Source organism: Leopardus geoffroyi, chromosome B4 (genome assembly GCF_018350155.1).
Source record: "Leopardus geoffroyi isolate Oge1 chromosome B4, O.geoffroyi_Oge1_pat1.0, whole genome shotgun sequence".
In the NCBI taxonomy this organism is placed as follows: domain Eukaryota; kingdom Metazoa; phylum Chordata; class Mammalia; order Carnivora; family Felidae; genus Leopardus; species Leopardus geoffroyi.
In genome coordinates this window covers 34,263,475-34,285,407 of record NC_059341.1, presented here as the reverse complement: position 1 = coordinate 34,285,407, position 21,933 = coordinate 34,263,475, and the positions used below count along the sequence as shown (strand labels likewise).

The following is a 21,933-nucleotide window of genomic DNA, read 5'->3' as shown; positions in this document are numbered from 1 at the left end:
TCTACAAATTCAATGCAATCCCTACCAAAATTCCAACGGCATTTTAAAAATATTTTATTATTTTTTTTAGGTTTACTTATTTATTTGGAGAGAGAGAGTAAGCAGGGGAGTGGCAGAGACAGAAGGAGAGAGAAAATCCCAAGCAGGCTGTGCACTGGCAGCACAGAGCCTGGTGTGGGGCTCAAACTCACAAACGTGAGATCATGACCTGAGCCAAAATCAAGAGCTGGTCACTTAACGACTGAGTCACCCAGTACCCTTCCAATGGCATTTTTTTATAGAAATAGAAAAAAAAAAAAAAGTCCTAAAATTTGTATGGAACCACAAAAGACCCTGATTAGCTAAAGCAATCTTGAGAAAGAAGAACAAAGCTGGAAGCATCATGCTCCCTGATTTCAAACTATATTACAAAGCTACAGTAATCAAAATAGTATGGTATTTGCATAAAGACACACAGATTGATGGAACAGAAAGGGGAGCCCAGAAATAAGTTCACACAGACACGATCAATTAAATTTCAACAAAATAGTCAAGAATACTAAATGAGGAAAAGATAATAAAAAGTGTAGAATTAAAAGTATAGGGAAAACGGGGGTGCCTGGGTGGCTCAGCTGAATGTTTGACTTTTGATTTTGGCTCAGGTCATGATCCCAGGGGCTCTGCGCTGAGTGTGGAGCCTGCTTAAGATTCTCTCTCTCTATCTCTCTCTCTCTCTCTTTCTCTCGCTCTCTCTCCCCCTCCCTCTCCCTTCACCCCTCTCCTCTGCTTGTGCATGCTCTTTCTCCTGAAAAAAAAATTAAAAAATTAATTTCCACATGAAAGAGAATTTTCACACGTATTTCTACATGAAAGAGAATGAAAATGGACCCCAATCTTACCCCATGGACAAAAATCAACTAAAAATGGATTGAAGACTTGAATGTAAGACCTGAAACCATAACATTCCTAGAAGAAAACATAGGAAGTAAGCTCCTATACATTGATCTTGGCAACGACTTTTTGCATTTGATACAGAAAGCAAAGGCAACAAAAACAAACAAACAAAAAATATGTAAGTGGGACTACATCAAACTGAAAAGCTTCTGCACAGCAAAGGAAATTATCAACAAAATGAAAAGGCAACCCACAGAATGAGAGAAAATATTTTCAAATCATATATCTGATTAGGGGTTACTATCTAAAATATATAAATATATAAAATATATATATAATATATAATGAACCCATAAACAATCTGATTTAAAAATGGGTGGAGGAAGTTAGTCATTTTTCCAAAGAATATGTACAAATGGCCAAAAGATAGATTAAAAAGTGCTTAACATCACCAATCAAATAATTCAAATAAAAACTACAATGAAATATCACCTCACATCCATTAGAATGGTTATCGTCAAAAAGACAAGAGATAAATGCTGTTGAAGATGTGGAGAAAAGGGAACCCTTGTGCACTATCAGTGGGAATACAGCCATTATAGAAAACAGTATGGAGGTTCTTCAAAAAAATTGGAGCACCTGGGTGGCTCAGTCAGTTAAGTGTCCGACTTCAGCTCAGGTCACGATCTCATGGTTCGTGAGTTTGAGCCCCGTGTTGGGCTCTGTGCTGACAGCTCGGAGCCTGGAGACTGCTTCGGATTCTGTGTCTCCCTCTCTCTGCCCCTCCCCCGCTCACACTCTCTCAAAAATAAATAAACGTTAACAAAATTTTTTAAGTTAAAAATAGGGGCCACCTGGGTGGCTCAGTTGGTTAAGCATCTGACTCTTGATTTCAGCTCAGGTCATGATCCCAGTGTCCTGGGATTGAGCCCTGGGTCCGGCTCCATGCTGAGTCTGCTTGAGATTTGTTGTCCATGATCAACATGGAGTCTGCTTGAGATTTGCTGTCTGTCTCCTTCTGCACCTCTTCCCTGCTCACGTGCTTTCTCTAAATAAAAAAAGAAATAAATAAAAGAAATTAAAAAAAAAATTAAAAATAGAACTACTCTATGATCCAGCAATCCCAATTCTGGGCATTTATCCAAAGGGAATGAAATCACTATCGCAAAGGGATATCTGCACCCATGTGTTCACTGCAGCATTATATACAATAGCCAAGACATGAAAACATCTACGTGTCCATTGACATGAATAGATGAAGAAAATATGACACAAATACACACACACACACACCCCACATACACATTGGACTCTTGCTCACTATAAAAAAAAAAAAATAAGAAAATCCTGTTTCCAACAACATGGATAGACTTTGAGGGCATTATGCTAAGTGAGATGAGTCAGAGAAAGACAAATACTGTATGATCTCACTTACATGTGGAGTCTAAAAAAGCCCCCCAAAACCTAAACTCACAGAAACAGAGGCAGGGGGTCAGGGTTGGGTGAAATGGGTGAAGAGGGTCAAAAGGTACAAACTTCTAGTTATAAGATACATAAATCCTGGGGATGTCATGTCCAGCATGGTGACTCTAGTTAACAACACTGTATTGTATATTTGAAAGTTGCTAAGGGAGTAGATCTTAGTTCTCATCACAAGAAAAAAATTGTAACTATGTGAGATGATGGATGTTAGCTAAACAGTGGTGATGGTGTCACAATATATACACATATCAAATCATTATGTTGTGTATCTTAAACTACCACAATGTTTTCTATCAATTATATCTCAATAAAACTGGGGGCGGGGGAAGAAGTCCTTTCTCTATAGGTCAAAGATATTCTCCTACATTTTCTCTATTTTATAAATCTGTAGTTTTATTTTTTAATTTTGGTCTTTAATTCATCCCAAGTTTATTTTTACACATAGTGTTACAACAGGAAACTACTTTCATTTTGTCTATACAGTGAGCCCATTTGCCAAACATCTGCAAAAACAATTCATCTCTCCTATTGATTCACAGGGCCTCCTTAATCACAACCTGAGTTTCCACGGTCCCTCTGAATGCTTTTTTCGGGGCCCCATCAGTCTGCTGGTCCTTCTACCCATACTACATGGTTTTTATTATGACTTTGCATTAGGTCCTACTATAGTTAAGGCAACGCCCCTACTCTTTTTTTTTCAAGGTTGTTTTAATTTTTTTTAATGTTTATTTATTTTTGAGACAGAGGGAGACAGAGCATGAGTGGGGGAGGGGCAGAGAGAGAGGGAGACACAGAATCTGAAACAGGCTCCAGGCTCTGAGCTGTCAGCACAGAGCCTGATGTGGGGCTCGAACCCATGAACCATGAGATCATGATCTGAGCCGAAGTCGGACGCTCAACCAACTGAGCCACCCAGGCGCCCCTTCAAGGTTGTTTTAGCTATTCATGTGTTTTTATTCTTTACAAAAATGTGAAAGAATTTCCGAGCTGTCCTAGAAGATAGGTTTTGATGGAGAGTCAGGAAGGGGAGTGCTGGGGAGAGGAAAACAAGGAGAGGCCAAGTGGGGAAGCTGAAAGGGGCCATCAGCTTAGTTTAGTAGTCAACTTTGCTGGGCTGGGGACAGCGCAGATACAGGGGACAGCAGTGAACTCTGCAACACACACAGATGCATTGAAGGGTCAGTACATGGCTCATACCACAGGCATTGGGGGATTTAGAGGGAAGAGGGGGCATGGACTGGAGGGCTCTAGGGCAGGCTGCCCAGGGGTGGGGTCAGAGGGAGGTTGACAGGCCTTTAGCACAGTGGTTAAGAGCTCAGTCTTTGCAGTTGGTTTTTTCAGTTCTGTACCTTACTGGCTCTGTGGCCCTCGGCATGGTACCTAACTGCTCCAAGGCTTAGTTTTCTCATCAATAAAATGGGGATAATAATGCCTCTGAATATAGTGACTGGTACAGTGTGCTCTAATTATTACCTATCAAATGGAAAAGAAGAGGAATAGTATGTATTAGGCATAAAGTCAGAATGAGCAAGGCAAGTCCTCAGAATACATAGAAACCTGGTGTGAAGTCATTGACATTCCTGGGCTTGCAAGCAAGGAGGCCAGCAGCTACCCCCAAGAAAGCTGGCTATTGGCTCCCCACAAGCTGAGGCCCCAGAACTGGCTTCTTGACTTCCAATTTCCTACCTGTAAAAGAAGATGATAATACATGCTTCCAAGTTGTATTTTAAATATAGGAACTATATAAAAATCTTAGGCATGGTGTCTGGCATAATAGTAAGTTCTCAGTAAATGGCTGCCATTGCTATTATTACTTGGTGTCCCTTTAGAGGCTCCCAAACAGTTCTGTGCAGCTGAGGGTGATTGGCTGGGGGTCAGAGGTCAGGGTGTGGGGAGGTGGTTCTGGGAGTAGGAGCTCAGTAGCTGGGGCTTCTGAAGGGGCACAGAGACGGGGCACCTGGGTGGCTCAGTTGGTTAAATGGCCAACTTAGGCTCAGGTCATGATCTCGTGGCCATGGGTTTGAGCCCCATGGTGGGCTCTGTGCTGACAGCTCAGAGTCTGCTCAGATTCTGTGTCTCCCTCTCTCTCTGCCCCTCCCCCTCTTGTGCTCTGTGTCTCCCTCTCAAAAATAAATAAACATTAAAAAAAAAAAAAGAAACATTGTTTAAGTGAAGGGGCACAAAGAGGAAGGAAGGAGAGGATAGGGGCTGCCGACTTGCACCCCTATCCCCTTCCTTCCTTTGTCACTTCCTGAGCAGCCTCCACAGTCCCTCCCTATCTGTTCCTCAGTTGCTTGTCCCCCACAAACCTGGACTTGATAGTGACCCTCTTCTCCAGGTGTCTCTCATTTCCCAGCAGGGTTGGTGATGTAGTGCCTCTGGGCTCTCAGGAGACCTCAGGTGCCTGGCCCTGGGAAACTGAAGGGATGGAGGAAGGCAGGTAGCAGGCTGGCACCTCTGGGCCTTGTCAACTGAGCTCCGAGAGCGCACGCCTGTGGCTGCCTGGGTGCATTTGGTCCCTGGTGCCTGGCATACTGTATGTGCGTGTTGACTAAGTCACTTCTTGCTCCTGTTTTGATGGCATCTTGTCCCGTAGAACTGTAGGAGGTAAAGCCTCTGACTTCCCCAAAGACAAGTCCACATGGGGTGGGGATTCTGGATGGCAGATGGGCTCACACTCTACCTTCTAGTGCCTGCTTCCCACAAGCACCCCCATGCCCAGCCTCTCCAGACATGCCATTCTTAGGTCAGAGTTTCCGCGAGCCCACAGATACCACTTCCTTCCCCCTTCACAATGCTCATGAAAGTCAATGTGATGCACCCAAGCTGACTTTAGATTCATGACATCAAGGTTCCTTCCATCCTAGACACCCGCACCCCTCACCTCAGGGATAGAATCTGACGACAAAGACCTGGGGTGATGAAGGGAGGTGAAGGTGTAACATCTCGTGTCAGGGAAGACTAACTGGCAGAGTACCACGCATACAGCTAGCTCTCCATAACTACTTCCTGTGTGACCGGAGTTGAGGTTAGGGGGACATGGGACCTCCAAGGGTTTCTGAACCAACAGCCACATTAACAGAGGGCAGAAGAACATGATGGCTTATTTCCTGATACCCCAGGTCTCTCCAGCCCCAAGTGAATAAGTACCTCAGAGCTTCTGTTCTGTGCCTGACTCAGGACTCTACTGTGGGATCCAGAAAAAGGGTCAAGCCAGGGGCTTATCATCTTTGGTGGACCCTGGGCTGAGATGCAGGAACAAGTGGTGGGGTTAAGGTGCTGCTGAGTCCAATGTTGGAGGCCCAGGGAGAGCTGTAGGAAAGTGCCAGGGGAGAGGGGAAGAGTGGTTTACATGATGGCATGACTCCCCTGTCCTTTGAAGTGTGGTGTGCACAGGGGCCAGGAGCTGCAGACAAGATGCCTGGGAAGGAAAGTGTCTGAATGCTTTCCCATCAACACGGAGTCTTGGCTCTGGGCCTTGAAGGATATGTGGGTCTGGAAGGCAGGAGGTTCTAGAGAGGAAAACCAAATAACTCATGCTAGAGGAGAGGGGAGGATGGCTACCTTCGGAACCTGGGCCAGTGGGGCAAAGTTCATGTTCATACCCATGATTATGACTCACACTGCACAGGTGAGCTGTGAAAGCTGGAAACCTTGTGGGTTTTTCTCAGCCCTGCCTGGTATGTGTTGGCAGGTACGGCCTGGGGGAAGCAGTGAGAGGCCGGCTCTGACCCAGCTTCCACTCCATGCCTTTGCTGGGCTTTACCAGTCTAGGAGTTCCAGTATTACCTTAGCCCTTCCCCTGGACCTTGCTATCAAGCCAACAACCAACAGTTGTCACTGAGGCTCCCATTCAGGGAATCAAGGCAGAGTGGCTTTCAGGGGGCTGAAATGTCCCCTCCCCGAGTCTGGCTTTCATCAGAATGGGCTCCAGGGGAGGAAGCAGACAGGAGCTTCCTGGGGGAGGTGGGCTGACTCTGCCGAACTGGGTCCTCCATCATTTAACCACCAGGGCCAGCCAGGTCATGTGCTCCCTAAGCTCTCCACCTTGTTGCTGCCCTTCCTGAAGTTAGCTCATTGGGGGTTGGCTGAATCATACCAAGCCAAGGGAAGGGAGTGAGGATTCTGGAATGGAGAGGGGGCAGGGGCCTGGCTATGACTGGCTAGAACGTTTTACATGGTGGTTTGTCAGAGGGAGGGGTGTTCAGAAGAGGGAAAACCAGTGTCCAGAATCCTGTTTAAAGACGCACGGGCCAAGAACACCATGTAGCAGAGTGAGTGCTGTATGTGGGATTTTGTGTTCTTTGCAGGGAGGGTTGTGACTCTCATTGCTGTGAATCCATGCGCTCCAGAGTGGGAGCCTGGGTTTGAATCATGAAGGCTAGAAGACACATGCTTTACATTACACGAAGTTTCTTGCTCTTTATTCTTATGTTGGACTTTCTCCACATCTAGCCCAACTCTGTGGCTTCCTTTCCTAGCAATGCTGCACTAAGCTTCAGGTGTCATCACTAATTTCCTGGAGGCCAGGAAGGCCTGGAGGCCTTCGAGCAGCTGCTGTCGGTTCCCGTCACAGGCGCTGGGGCAGGAACAGCTCTTGCACCTCCTAGAAGGCACATCTGCTTGTGGGCAGGGGCCCGGGTTCAACCTTGAGGGGAGAGTCTGTGTGTGGTTCTGGTGGCTGGCATGTGACTGCGTGACTCAGCAACCTCAGAGGGACAGGCACAGTGCCCACAAAACTCAGAGCGCTCAGCATCTCTGATCTCTTTTTGGTCCCACAACCACTTTATGAGGTGTAGACTGAATGTTAGTTTTCCATTTCAAAGGTAGAAAGCAGGTTTGGGGAGCCATGTCCAAGATCAGCCAGCCAGGTGGTGGCCAAGCCAAGCCAGATGCCAGGATCTGAAATTGACAGATTCCTAGTTTCCCTGATTCCTGCTCCAGTGCTGATTCCACACAGCCAAGTGGCCTCGGATATAGAATTTTCTTCTGGTTGGGGGTGAAGGAGAGAAGGGGATAGGACTCTTGGGATCATCTTTAAAGGGGCATAAGGGAAAAGGGAGGGGGCAGGGGAGATCACTGTACTGGCCTGGAGGGAAAAAAAGATGGGAAATGTTTAACAGTGGACCTACCCACATCCATGGAACCAAGCACATCCATGGCACTGCCCGGAAGGGGCCCTGCAGACACTGTTCTCTGTGTGGTGAAAACCAGCTTCAATGCTACACATTGGCCTCCTTCCCCGGCTGAACTTAGTGCTCAGCTCTCAAAGCCAAGTTCAGTTCTAGGCACATGAAGGCCCAGACACATCTGTTTATGTTGAAATGCTCTTCAGTTGCCAGGTCCAGGGCTTTCTAAAGAGTTTACTTTGTAAGTAACCCCTACACCCAACATGGGTCTTGAACTTACAACCTTGACATCGAGAGTTGCATGGTCCAATGACTGAGCCAGCCAGGCGCCCCCCTGGCCTCCAAATCTTGACCAGGTAAGAGCGGAATGTACACAATCCCCAGCCTGGGGGCCAGGCTGCCAGGATGCTCCCACCTGGAGAGGCCAGCAGGCCCACCCCTCCACCATCACCCAGCACTCCGAAGAGCTCTGGTGGGCTGCACTCTATCCAGTGCCATTCAATCAGTTCTGCTGGTTAAGGCCTCCTCCCAGGTCAACCCGTCAATGCCCTCCTCCTTATCACAGTCCTGGTTTGAAACTGACAGATTTTTCATCCCTGATCACATAGCTAGGTTTTGAGTCCATGTCTTTTTTTTTTTTTTTTTTTTTAATGTTTACTTATTTTTGAGAGACAGAGAGAGAGACAGAGCATGAATGGGAGAGGGGCAGAGAGAGAGGCAGACACAGAATCTGAAGCAGGCTCCAGGCTCTGAGCTGTCAGCACAGAGCCCGATGCGGGGCTCCAACTCGTGAACTGCGAGATCATGACCTCAACCGAAGTTGGACGCTCAACCGACTGAACCACCCAGGCGCCCCCAAGTCCATGTCTTTTTATTGCCCTTGAGATTCCTCTCATCCTGCCTTCTCCCTTCCTCCATTAGCACCTGCCTCCACAGCTGTGCCACAGCTCAACTTCACGTGCTCGCCCTGAGATGAAAAAGCATGAGGAAATGCTGAGAGGGGGGTCCTCAGCCTGGGCAGAGGGTTGGGGAGGAAGACAATTTTTCTGCCCGTTTTTTTCTTTCAAGATACATAGTAAGATCAAGGGAACGAGAGGCAGAAATATTCTCCTAGCTCGCAGTGTTTTTTTCCAATCCACACACAGTTGTGGGGGGCAGGTAGAAATGACTGGAGCAGGGGGACAGGTGGAAGGAGACATGAGTAACAAGCAGGGACACAGCTCACCCACCCCCACGGGTGCTGGCTCTGCTGGAGGCCAGACCGGGTGGGCAGGTGGTCCTGGCACCTCAAGGAGGGAAGGCATCCTTGGAGCCCTTGGTTTTATGGGCACATCCCGGTCCCACTGGGGGTGTGAACTTGCTTGAGGGGAGAAATGATCCTCTTCCACACAGAAGAAAAAAATAATGACCGATTTTATTTTGGTTGTTGCCCACAACAGGAGTGCAAACAGCCAGAGGTTCAGTGTGGACCCTGCTACACCAAACTGAAAAGTTACTTTCTACTTGTTTCCCTCTTTCCTTCCCACTAATGACTCTAAAAGTCATGAACAGGGTCGGCGGGGCTCTTCACATACATAGGCATGAACTTATTTTACATTTATTGTCAACCACTGCGGTCAGCACGGCAGGCATACCCTCTACCTACTCTCCTCAGGCACGGTGTTTCAGAAAACTCGTCTGACCTTGATGCTTCTTCCAAATATCTTCCCATAGGAGAACTTGGTGGGGGTCCTGGGACCGCTGTCTGCATCTTCCAGGAGCAGGGGCCAAGGCCTGTTGGGGTGATTCATTCAAAAGAGACAGTCTGGGGTGACCACCCCTCAGGAGTTAAGGCTCTACCAATTCTGGATCCCCTGGGCTGTAGATGAGGCATCAGGGAAAAGAATGAGGTGTCCCCCTGAACCCCCACTGACCGAGCTGAGTGCTGGTTTGTTCCCAAACTGGTATAAGGCACCAAGTGCTGACCCAGGGCCAGCATCTTCCAGCCTCACCCTTCTGCTTCCCCAACCAGATTTTTACAGGTGATTTTAAGAACAATGTGATGAAGACTTAAAATGTTAATTCTAGGGCCAGAAACAGTATTCTGTCCCAATATGAAGGCTGGCAAGTAAGTCTGGCCCTGGTTACATTTTTAAAATGGTACTTAATTCTTTAAAAGCATTAAAAAAAAAAACATTAAATAAAATGCAGCTGGGGAAAGAGGGCTGTTGGCTGTCAGGTGCTTCTTGCTTTTTTCTCCCACGGGAAAGACCTGGCATTTAAACTCTTAGGGAGACAACCTGAAGGCCACATTGCCAGATGCTGGATATTCATCCAGACTTCCCCACCAAGAAACTCACTTTTTCTTGTCACTTGCTGTGCCAGTTGCCTGTGGTGCCTGTGAGTGAACCCTTGTTCTTTTGGCTTTTGATCAGCACCATAACACTAATACACCCTAGCTTTCACTTGGATGAACCCCTTCTCCTTGGTAATGACTCTGGAGGACTAGGGACATGTGGTATGTCCCCTGGAGTCACTGCTGGGAGAGCAGATCTGGTGGAGCTGCCTCAAGATGAAGGTGGAGGTGGCTGGCGGGTGTAGAATGAGGCAGGAGGAAAAAGACTGGAGTGTTGTCCTCTTGAACTGAGAGTGCTGGTTTGTTCCTAGTAAGGCACTGAGTGCTGACTCAGGCTCAGCATTGTCCAGCCACAGGCACGCATCCAGCAGAGACCCATATGAAGGTTCTGGAAACACTGCCCATCTACATCAACCTGTCATGAGTAAGTTAAGTTCCTGAGAGGAAACAGAAGATTCAGCCCAGCATTTTAAGTAATTAAGAGTAAATGCACAACTCCGTTGGCTCACCAGATAGATCTGCGATGAACCTGGGTAGTAGGGAGCCAGACCCTAGAGGTGCTGGGACTGCTTCCTCTCAGTCCTTCTCAGGTTTCTTCAAGGTGAATATTAGTTACCATCATGAAAGATGTCTGCTCATCTACAAAGGCCCTGATTCAAGAATCTCAAACCCTTCAACGCTTCGCCCTCCCATGGATTCTGTGGGTTGGTTACCAGGGAGGGAGGCACTGACAAGTTAAGTGATAGGCCTAAGGCTTCCTCTTAAGTCAGGGAAGAGGCAGGAATGAGTTTCATGTCTGAATGCCAACCTTAATCTCGCCTGACTCACATTCCTTACCACTCTCTCACATGTGGACACAGAAACCAGCAACGTTATTCTCATTTCACAAGTTGCATGAGGCAGCCCCACTCTTGTACTGGGCACTCTAAATGACCCTTCCCCTGGATCTGGGGATGCTCCAGTTGCCTATGTGGGAGACCATTCAATACAACTGTAATCCTCCAGGCGCTGAGCTGTTTACTGTTACAAGATCCTCAACTTGGATCCTGCTTTAGCCTGGACCCTCAGTTGGACCCTCCTGGGTCCAAAGGCTTATATTCAGCCTACTTTAGAGCTAGAGGTCCACACTGGTTCAGAAAGGGCATACTGACCATGAAAAGAAGGTGCGTGTGTGCACATGTGTGCACACATGTATATGCATGCATCATGGGACGCAGTCTCCTCTTCCATATGTCTTAGTAATAAGGTGGCTTCTCAGGCAGAGGCAGCCAGCACACACGGCCTCCCACAGAAGCCAGGACTCCAGCTTCCTTGTTTAAGCCCCACCTATAAGACCTCAGGGCAGAGGATACAAGGAGTGCGGCTGTCACAAAATGCTACCTGGTGAAGTTTGACAGCAATAGGTGGTCCATATGGGAGTGTAAAAGGTCTTTGTGACCCTGGGCACCTGGTCTAACAGGCTCCTTGGTTTAGTGTATGAGGTGCAGCTCTGGCCCCCTGGGCTGATGTTTCAGTGGGACAAAATCCACCTGAGAGGATGGTTTCTTACCCTCTTCACTAGCATTGCTGGGAGGGGATCTTTTGAGCAGATAACACAGAGAAGGGAGTCTCCTTAAGGGGACTGGCCAGCTCATAAAGTAAAATAAAACAAAACAAAACATTCTCTCCATTTACCATTTTTTACTCTGATTCCTAAGAAGGGTTCAGGAGGGATTTCAGAGACATAAGACATTTCCTTCAGAGTTTCTTGGAAGGAAAGGGGGTATGTGTTTCTGAGGTGCACTTACATAGGGCTTATGTAGCGTTCCTTTCTGTTGCCTGCCAAAAACAGCAGCCATCATTTCCTGCCACCTGGGGCTGCTGTGACCTGTGGTCAAATCCTGCTTGTTTCCAGCTCTAATCAAAGCAAGACCTCTGAGGAACAAAAGGTGACTGGGATCAGCACAGGTGACTACCAAACTCCAGCCTTTCCCAATAAGCATGTGTCATAGCCACAGAATATTCACTCAAGCCGGTTATATTTTTTTCTACCTAAGATAGGGTCCTTTCTTCTTTCTGGGATAGCTGGCAATAAAGATGAAAGGCTCTAGGAGCCAGCTTCCATGGCAGTGACCTCTAGGCCGGGCAAGGCTCACCTCAACACATCTAGTGCCATTTTTTCTTTCCCTGCTGTCTGTTACTGCTCCAGAGGGAAGCCTTGTGCCTTTGGGATTAGTTCTATGGGTGACAACAAAGTCAGCTATCTCCCGATAGGTCAACACACCAGAGAAGGGGAAAAGAGCTGGAATGTGTCTCCATCTGGAGACTAACCCAAGAGGCTTCTTGTAGTGAAGAGAGAAGAGTTCACCAGGATTATTGCCTTCAATCTTTTGGGGATGGTTCCAGTCTAAAGATGGGTGACATCATCTCTCCAAGACCCTATGCTGAATGTAGATGGGGACACTGACACAGCTAAACAATTTAGACCTGAAGGCTGCAGACCCCATGCCACTGGGCTTCCCAGTTAGCTGTATCAAAGGACAGAGGTGAGGCAGGCACAGAAGCAGTGCTGGCAAAGAAGGCTGCCAGGACCACAGGATCACTTGGACTTGAAGAATAGCTTATCACACTAAATTGTTTCAGGCATTTTCTCAAATGATAGCAGTTGGGGGCTGAGCCAGGATAATATGAAGGACTAAAAAAAAAAGCACAAACTAAAAAACAAAAAACAAAACAAAGTTGTGTTCTTTAAACAACCTTGTACACACACCCATGCATATGCCAGACATAAATGATGTGCATGGACAGCATCTCCCTAAGAGAGGCAGGTAGTGGAACGTGGAAATGCATCCTGGCTCACTGCCAAGTCCAGTAAGATGACCTAAGAAATACTCTGTATTTCCGGACGCCTGGGTGGCTCAGTCGGTTAAGCTTCCGACTTCAGCTCAGGTCATGATCTCACAGTTCGTGAGTTTGAGCCCTGCATCGGGCTCTGTGCTGACAGCCCAGAGCCTAGAGCCTGCTTTGGAATCTGTGTCCCCCTCTGTCTCCACACCACCCCTTGTGGTGTGCTTGTGCTCGGCCTCTCTCTTTCAAAAATGAATAAACATTGAAAAAAATTAAAAAAAAAAAAAAAGGAATATTCTGTATTTCTTTTAAAAACTTTTATTGCGCATAAAATGGCCCATTCCCCTTCTGCCTAACTGGCAGCTCAGTTATTACCACCTTTCAATTTTTTTCCTTTAAACCTTCTGCCCCACTGAAAAATTTCTTCTTCTGAAAGGATAGTCTATCATTGCTGGTCAAAAGCAACTGGAGGACAGTTTGAGGGCAAAGGCCCAAATATATCACCTGAGCAGGGTTAGAACCCCACATGGAGTCCTTTAGACTCAGGAGTAGGGGTGCCTACAGCCTTCCCTCTAGTGACACCGGACTGGTTGTCCACTGTATTGGCCTTGTGTTTGGGCTCAAACTCTGGCATTTCATACATATATATACACACACATTGATGTGTGTATATTTATATATATATTCTCTGTCTCCTGCCTTCAAGAGGACTTAAATGTCAGGAAGGGCACCTGCCTGGAGCTGCATGCATTTCCAGAGTTGGAAAACATTTCACGCAGCATGTCACCAGGGTACTAAAATAAACTGCAAACTAGTGGTTATAAAATGGGAGCTTTAAAAAAAAAGGTGCACTACTAGAACCTGAAGTCGCAACACCATTGGGAGTGGAGAACTGGCAAACATTTTGCAGGCTGGTGGATTTTTGAAGCTTCTCTGCAGAGTCTTCAGTCCCCCTTCTATTAACTGCAGGCAGCAGTGTGCTTCGGCAGAGTGCAGAGTGTTAAAAGGCTGACCAGTACTGGCCGGCAGCAAGGGCAGACGGTAACATCTGGTGCTCCTGCTACATTAAGCTACTTACAGCACATCGCTATGGCCGCATCCCTTACCAGCCACTTCGTAAACTGCTTCCTTGTTCTGGGATTAGCAGGAGCCACAAGGGATGCAGGCACAGCTCTCCTGGGGCTTGGCTAGTTAAGGTGGCATTCAAGAGGTGAAGCAGGTTAGGGACAAGGCCGCCTGATGAAGGTCCTGTCTCAAGTCCAATTTTACTGGAAGGTTGAGGTTTAAAGATAGAATCTAGAACACCCACCCCTCCCCTTTTTAAGAAAAGCATAAAAATGGAGATTCTGTCTCATCAGAAAACAGAAAGTGAAGAAGTCAGAGCTGTGACAGCTGCTAGCAGCACATCTGGATTTCCACAGGAGAGAGATGGCAGCCTTCGGACAAAGTGAAGAGTTAAGACAGGTTCTTTGCTCCTTTGTACTAAGAATGAATGTTCAAGTTGAGGCATGGTGTGGGTCCCCCTGGAGGTTCCAAGGTCAGCACGGACACCTGATCTAGGCTGCCAGGCCTCTGTTCTCTCTACACAGGCCCCTCTCCACCAGAAGTCTTCTGCTGGAGGACCCTCCCGGATGGGCCTGGCCCTGACAGGAATCCTCCCTGGGTGGACCGCATGTCATTGTGTGGCTGGACAAGCCCTGTGCCACCAGATTTTCCCACACCGTGGCTCTATGAGCTGCACAAGGCCAGTCTCTGGTTGAACTAGGAGAAGTGAGCAGTTTGGCTCAAGGAGCTGGTTACATGGTGCTCATTACCCCTGCCTCCCCATGGAGATCTGGGTGCAGAGGAGGTCTGGGGTGGCGTTAACTGTGAGAGACCAACCTAAATTCCAATATGTGCTACAACACTTGCATCTCTGTCTGGTGGGACCTGAGGCTGGGCTGAGGGGAATTCTCATCAGCTAGATGGATTACAGGGTCCCACCATACACTGTCTCGGCCAGCTTGGAAAAGGGCTTACCCCCAAACTTTAATAAATATGCTGTGGGAGGTGAAACCCTGGCACCAAAGCAGAGAAAAAAACAAACAAAAAAAAAAAACAACAACAAAAAAACGGGTTCTGCAGAGCCAGGGTTCAATAGAGAGAGGTGAGTTACATCTGTGCCTTTTGGCCTGGCCTCAAACAGTGCTGAAATGTACCCCTGACAGATGAATGGTGCAGACACAAAAGTTTGGTACCACAGTAAGAGCGAGCCAGGTGAAGGAGAAGGTGCCAGACACAAAGTACAGGAGGGGACAGAAGAGCTACAGTCAAGAACCCACACAAGGGTCTCAGCTGCTCCCTAATGCCAACTGGGTCAGCAACACGATGAAGAAGGCTAATAAATAGACAGCTGTAACAGCATTCAGTCAGTTTGGGATGGGACTGTGTAGGACGCAGCAGACACCCCCATCACTCCTACACCGGGTGCCACGTGATCAGTGTCTCTAGTAAAGATATAAAAATGAAGTTACTTCTTTTCAAGTATTAAAAAAATAAGTTAATTGACAAAAAGGGTCCGAAGCGGCTGAGCGTCTTGCCAGGTTGTCAGCTTCATTTCAATGTGCAAACACAGGAAAAACGTCAAGGAAAAAGATAATCTCCTGCCCTGACGTGAAGCGTTGAACAGTGACAACGCCTGTCTGTCAAGTGGGGGCTTGAAATGTCGGGCCTCATCCTGTCCCCCAAAGTCAGTATTTTCCAGTGTCAAAATTGTTGTGAATTAAAAGCAGAATGCAGCAATCCACAGGCCTCAGGCCAGAGCCAGAGAGAGGCCTGGGACATTTGGCCACCAGGGGTCCAGTGTGTGGTGCGGGGGTGCCGGGGAGCAGATCCCTCCTGGGTCCTCCTTCTTGCATAATGAATTCGGGAGCCAGCCCGCCTTCAGGTCCCCCTGTGATGCCGGCGTAGGCACTGACCTGCTGGCCACTGCCCCCTCCCAGGTTTTGATTCACATCTTGCCTCCTGGGGGGTGTTCTTCATTTCTTTGGTGGTGCTTCAGGGAGCACGAAGACGATGGCCGTCCCTTCTGCTCTGTGGAGGCACACCCTGGCGGCTGTGGTTCTGCCAGAGAGGGGGCAGCTTCCGCCTCTTACCTCCTCCCGTGGAAGGGGCACCAGTCACCGTGCGTCCTTGGGGAGCGTGCAGGTTCTCCTTTTCCTGCGTTACGTGTCAAATGCTCTGTGTTCCTCTCTCTGGAGCGGGAAGTCAGGGTGGGCCTCTTCCAAGGAGGCTCCGCCACCTCAGATAATCATCCTCGCCTGGGGTTCCCCATAGCACAGACATTTGACCCACTTTTCAAGAGGCACGTAGACATTTCAGTGTAAACTCCCAGGAGGTGCCAGGTCTTCTCAGATCTTGCATCCGGGTGGTTTTTGGAAGAACCCAGCTTGGGTCAGGCAGATGCCACAGACCAGCCAGCCAGAGCACGGGTACAACTCAGGACCAGTTCAGGCTGAAGCCTTTAGACAGCATGACGGCCTCCAGGTCTTTGTCCTCCTCTTTTTCCCGGAGCCGCTGCTCCTCTAGCAGGGCCACGAGGGCATCTCTCTGCTCCACCACTTCCAGCATCTCGTTCAAGATCTTCTTCTCCTCTGACAACTCCTCCTCAGTTTTCAGGTGATCTGGGCAGTGGCCAAAGATATTAGGTCTACAGGACCAGGAGGCAGCAGGCCCACACCCAGCTTTCCAGAGCGCGCTTCCCCTCTTACCTTCCACAGCCATCCGTTCCCGAAGTTCCTGCTGCAGTCGGCTCTGCCGGTCCTCAAGTTCCAGCTCCCGGGCACTGGGATTGGGGGCAGGGGGAAGAGGGACACAGTGACTTGGGGACCATATTTCCCCATCGCCTAAATTAGGAAACAGCTGTGATCCTGCCGTGACAGGTGCTGAGCTGATAGCCTCCCCCATAGCTGGGTCCCCAATCTCAGGCCACTCACAAAATCATCAGCTCTGACTCGTAGCGCACCATGGCATTTTTCTCTTGCACCAACTTGAACCACTCCTGCATCAGCTTGGGGTCATCTTTCTTGCCCATGCCTGCCAAGAGAGAGAGTACGTCAGGCGCATAAAATGTCTCCTGTCTACCCCGGCCGGCAGGAGTTATCACACTGGGGCAAATGTGCAAAGAGAGCCGAGCAGGATGCTGCCGGAACACTCCCAAGCCAGGTCCAAAGTTTGCCTACAGACATGGAGGGGGGCCACCATGCCTACCCCCAGAGCCTAACGGAGTCTGTGCTTTCCATCTGTCCTTCCCAGGCCCAGCCCTCACCCCCTCAGTAACCTGGTCACAGCTTATTTGGACCACTCCTGCTCAGTGGTTTGTTCTTGGTATGTTTTAAGTGCCTTGCCCTCCTTTTTCCCATTCAGCATTTATTTGGTACTTGCTATGTACTAAATCTGCTCTGAGGAAACCAGTCTCATGAATGAGGCAAATGCAAATTTATAAACTGCACTTACCCCTCCTTTTAAATTACCCTCATTAACCCAGCTCTTTTCTGGGCTACTGCCCCTCTCTGGGCCACTGACTGGTACTGATGCTAATCATTTCTTTACATCCCCATCAATGAGGTACCTTTTCTGAACTTCTGGCCCATCAAGTTTCCTGCATTGTATATGTAGTACATCCCAGGATGGCTATCAGGTTTCTCACCAAGGGCAGAGAAACACCAGCAGACCCTAGAGACTAAATAAGGCAGTACTCTTTGACCCAATTCCAGCAGCAGTTTCTGGGGCTGGTGCTCTACACTAACACATGGCCGATACCTAAATCTCCATCAGGGGCAGCCTGACCCTGCTGGGCTTAACTGAAACAGGAGGACAGAAGGAAGAACCTTCCAAGAAATGAAACCACCCAAGGAGGGAACAAACTCTTTTTCCTTGGAACACAAAGAAGCTCATGGCAAGGGGCACCTGGGTGGATCAGTCGATTAAGTAGCTGAGTTTTGATTTCGGCTCAGGTCATGATCTCACAGTTTGTGAGTTTGAGCCCCACGTCAGGCTCTGTGCTGACAGTACAAAGCCCACTTGGGATTCTCTATCTCTGTCTGTCTCTCTGCCTCTCCCCTGCTTGAGCTTGCTCTCTCTCTCTCAAAAACAAATAAACATTAAAAAAAAAAAAAAAAAAAAAGCAGTAGCAGCTTGTGGCAATAGTGTGGTCCTGCCTGAAGCAAAATACACATTACATCAGTGGTCTTCAATATTTTTGGATTACAAACCATTCTGAGAATCTCAGGAAATCTAGGGACTCTCTTCATAGAAAAATGCATGTGTACACATCCAGCAATCTTATATAAACTTCAGGGTGTTCATGGGCTTCTTGAAGTCCACCCATGGGCCCCAGGTTAAGAGGCATTGGACTGGGAAATCTTTCAAAGTGCCTTCCATTTTATGACTCACTTGGCTGGATGTCCCATCCCAGTAAAGACCAGACCCAGAAACATATGGAATATACCCTCAGGTGGGACAACTCCCCTGTATCAAACTCCTTTCTGTTTTCCCACATTCTTCCCATCTGACTTCCTTGCACACGGTTCAGAGATAACTCTCTTTCTGCCAGGTTGTTTGCTTGACACACAGGAGGCCCCTGCCAGTTAGTCTTTCAACGGGGGCCACACTCTGGAGAGGCAGAAGTGAATTGCACTCACACAAGCAGGGTTTAGTGTTTGCACTGTGCCTGGGTGCACATGCAGCTATGCTTCCAAGGTGAAGTCCTGTCGCTGAGTCCTACTCTGAAGGATAGAAGCTCTCTCCTGACCAGCCAAGCCTGCTTCTGTGGAGTGCTGGGGTTTCTGGGGACAAAAGCTCTCCTTACCCGACCCAATAGACTTGGTCCTTAGGCTTTTAAAGCAGCCCACAGCTCAGTTCCATGCATTCCTTTCTGAGCGTCTCTGCACAGTGTGCCCACATGGCCATGGAAGATGGAGCCCTGAGGCATGCAAGCTGTCCAGTGCGGCAAGCTGTGAACGCACTGGGAGGTCTCTCCCTCCTTCCCACCTCCCCATGTGCAAGGACAAAAATTCCACTGGGAGACATCCGAACACTGCTCATGAGCTATGGTAGAGACTGTTCACAGCCGATGAGCAAAGGTATATGGCGGGGTGGGTGAAAGTCAAATGTGAGCGCCATGAAGAGCAGAGTAAGAAGTTAGCAAGGGTTAGTCATGACCACACTCCCCTTTCCCCTTCCCACATGCCTTTTCAACAACAATCTTATCACCACAACAGACTTCAAATCAGACAAACTTAAAAAAAAAAATACACACACACACTCAGCAAGACACAGGGTAGAAAGTTTGCATCTAGTGGTGTTTTGTTTTGTTTTTGTTTTTTGTTTTTTGTTTTTTGTTTTTTCTGGAAAATAACTTGGGGAAATCTGACCAGTCTTTGTAAGGACAGTATTCCTCGACGACACCAATAGAAATCTCTGCCGCACAGGTAGGAGGTTCCTCACCTGTGTCCCTGGCCCCTCTATATGCTAGATTTGAGTCTGAAAGGTCCAGCCACGAATACTGGCATAAATCATGGGATGCTCAGCTGCAGCCTGAAAGGCCCCTACCTGGAGGCTCTCTGGCTCCCCTCTGTACCCCAGTCCTCCCCAAGACAGTCAAAGGGATACTGTACCTTGTAAGAAACTGCCACATACTCATAGAGTTTTGTAACAAAGCTTTCAAGTGTCAGAGAAAAAGAGAGAAATAACTGGATTTTGGGTCCCTGTTTGACTAGTGTTGCTATGACCCCTGAGAGGCAGTGGGGATGAGGTTGGGGGAGTTACGTTACCTTCCTGGACACAGCAAGGGCAGAAGGAGAGAGGTCTACGCCGTGGAGTCCCGCCACTGGGCTCAACTTCAAAAAGGACCAAACAAGGAAAAGGAGGAGGAGGAGACGAAGAAAGACAAAAAGGAAGAGGAGGAGGAGGAAGAGGAGTTTGGAAGTGGAGAGGGACAGGGAGAAGGTGAAATAAAAAACAAGCAGAGGACAAAAAGCATAAGAAGTGAGAAAGGAACAACAGGAGGAAAAGAAAAAAAATACAAGAAATGGAAAAGCAGAAACAAGGGAAACAAAGTCTACAAATGAATTAAGTCCTTTTTTCAGCACGGAAACTGAACAAGAGCAGACCCAGGCATCGGGCATGTGGCTTCAAAAAGGAATGCACGTGTTCCCTTATGATGGTGGGTGGCTCTTGGGGTGAGTGGGAAGCTCCTTCTTCCTCTGTTCCTTACTGGGAAGGTGGTGACATCTGGGTATTGGGTTCCCTCCTCAAAAATACCCAAAGCCCCTGGGACTTGTCTGCCTATCTCTGTGGAACAGTTCATGTTAAATATGTGGCCAACACTGCTCCTAAGTTTGCAGGTGATAACCTCGGGTCACCAACCAAACCTGTGTGAAATATTCTAAGATGTCACCACAGACGCATGCACTCCACGTAAAACTAACCCTGGGTAAGTCTAAGGGATTGCCATGCCCACAGAAAGAAGCTCTGAATCTATGGAGGCAGCACCTGACCTTGGGATGGGCTTCCAGGGCTGATATCTGTAATGCTTTGAATTCTGATCCAGGGTGACTTGAGGGAAACATAACTACACAGGGGCAACTTCCACCAGTCCATCTCACTATCCCCCCCATGTACCAGGGAGAGACAACCACCCCCTTTTCTTCTGCCCCTCCATCTCCACAAAGGGTTCCAATGCCACATCTAGGGGAAGGCTGTCATACTTTGGACTGGAAGACCAAAAGGGGTGAGCTGACAGGACATGCCGAAAACTCACAGTAACAATGCTAGTAAGAGTCATGGACGGGGCAACTGAGAGAAGACAGTGTGCAGAGAGACATGTCTAAGACTTAGGGAGACCTGATGGTTACCCAGGAGGAGGGAGGGGAGCCCAGCAAGGGACCATCACAGAACCACCAGGGCACACACAGGAGACACAGGCTCAGAGAAATGGCCTCAGGACTACAGGGAGCAGGGGCAGTTTTAGGATTAGAACAGGGTTTAAGAAATAGACCTGTTTTAGTCAATAACAGGGTTAAATATACAAGCTATTGGTTGATCGGCCCTTCTGCTTTGCAAATGCAGGCACCACATTTTCCCTTTCTTTCACGCCCTTCAGTGTTCATCATAGTGCTTTGTGCACAATGAACCTAGTATCAGGTAATACTTCAAAACTAAAGCCAGAGACTTGTTTGTGGGTATGCATGTGTGTCTGCAATGTTGATTACATCCAGGGTTCTAAACAGACATGACTGTGATCAGCCGATGCACTGGGGTTGGGAAGAAAGGCTCCTTTCTCTGCTTATAGCTGATCCACATTCAACCTTCTCTGTTTCAAAGTGCAGACTCCCTGTTGGTGCTCAGAATACCTGGATAAATCTCATGACACACAATGTCAATGTAACATTCTCTGTTGCTTCCTGGTACTGATATTATATGCAAACACACCTGTGGTGCAGAGTGGAACAGTGTCCACATTCATTAGCAAGGGACAGTGACTTAATACACAACCAACACAGTTGAGCCCATGTACCTGTATGTATGTTTAAATGTGTTTCTACTTTCTGGATATCACAAATGTAGCTTTTAGTTCTTTTTATGTAGACCACATCCTCATACACCCTTTCCAACACAGATGACAATATGAGGTAACAGGATATTCAGAACAGAAATTAGCAAATGAAATTAGAAAAGGGGACATCAGGTAAAGCAGGTGTTAAAAAAAAGTATAAAAAAAAAAAAAAAAAGAAGGCATTATCCTAATAACAGAAGGCAGAATGGGAACCCCTGGAGAGGAGCTAGTGGAGCTGACAGGATGCATGGTTATGACTTTCCTCTTCAGACTTTCCTTCATGCTCCAAATTGTAAGTAATAATATACACTACTTTAATAATCAGAAAAAATGCCCAATAAATACTGCTTTAAAAATAAGAAGGGGAGCCTGGGTGGCTCAGTTGGTTGAACGTCCGACTTCAGCTCAGGTCATGATCTCACGGTCCGTGGGTTTGAGCCCTGCATCAGGCTCTGTGCTGACAGCTTGCTCAGAGTCTGGAGCCTTCTTCGGATTCTGTGTCTCCTTCTCTCTCTGTCCCTCCCCCACTTGTGCATAGTCTAACTCTCTCAAAAATAAATAAATGTTGGGGCGCCTGGGTGGCTCAGTCGGTTGGGCGTCCGACTTCGGCTCAGGTCACGATCTCGCGGTCCGTGAGTTCGAGCCCCGCGTCAGGCTCTGTGCTGACGGCTCAGAGCCTGGAGCCTGCTTCG

General features: G+C 48.0%; 1 protein-coding gene across 27 annotated transcripts in view; it reads right to left on the bottom strand.

The window, feature by feature from the left end:
* Positions 1-8,879: 8,879 nt before the first annotated feature.
* MICAL3 (microtubule associated monooxygenase, calponin and LIM domain containing 3) overlaps positions 8,880-21,933 on the bottom strand; it is a 231,084-nt gene continuing 218,030 nt past the window's right edge. For 22 of the 27 annotated variants that reach the window (XM_045463989.1, XM_045463988.1, XM_045464006.1 and 19 more), the window contains 4 exons: positions 19,458-19,523; positions 16,620-16,719; positions 16,395-16,468; positions 8,880-16,307 (listed from right to left, as the gene is read on the bottom strand). In XM_045463989.1, the coding sequence (XP_045319945.1) occupies positions 16,123-16,307; positions 16,395-16,468; positions 16,620-16,719; positions 19,458-19,523 (425 nt within the window). In that variant the 3' untranslated portion in view covers positions 8,880-16,122. The remainder of the gene's footprint in view (positions 16,308-16,394; positions 16,469-16,619; positions 16,720-19,457; positions 19,524-21,933) is intronic. The other 5 variants (XM_045464014.1, XM_045463997.1, XM_045464000.1 and 2 more) reach the window with 1 other exon arrangement.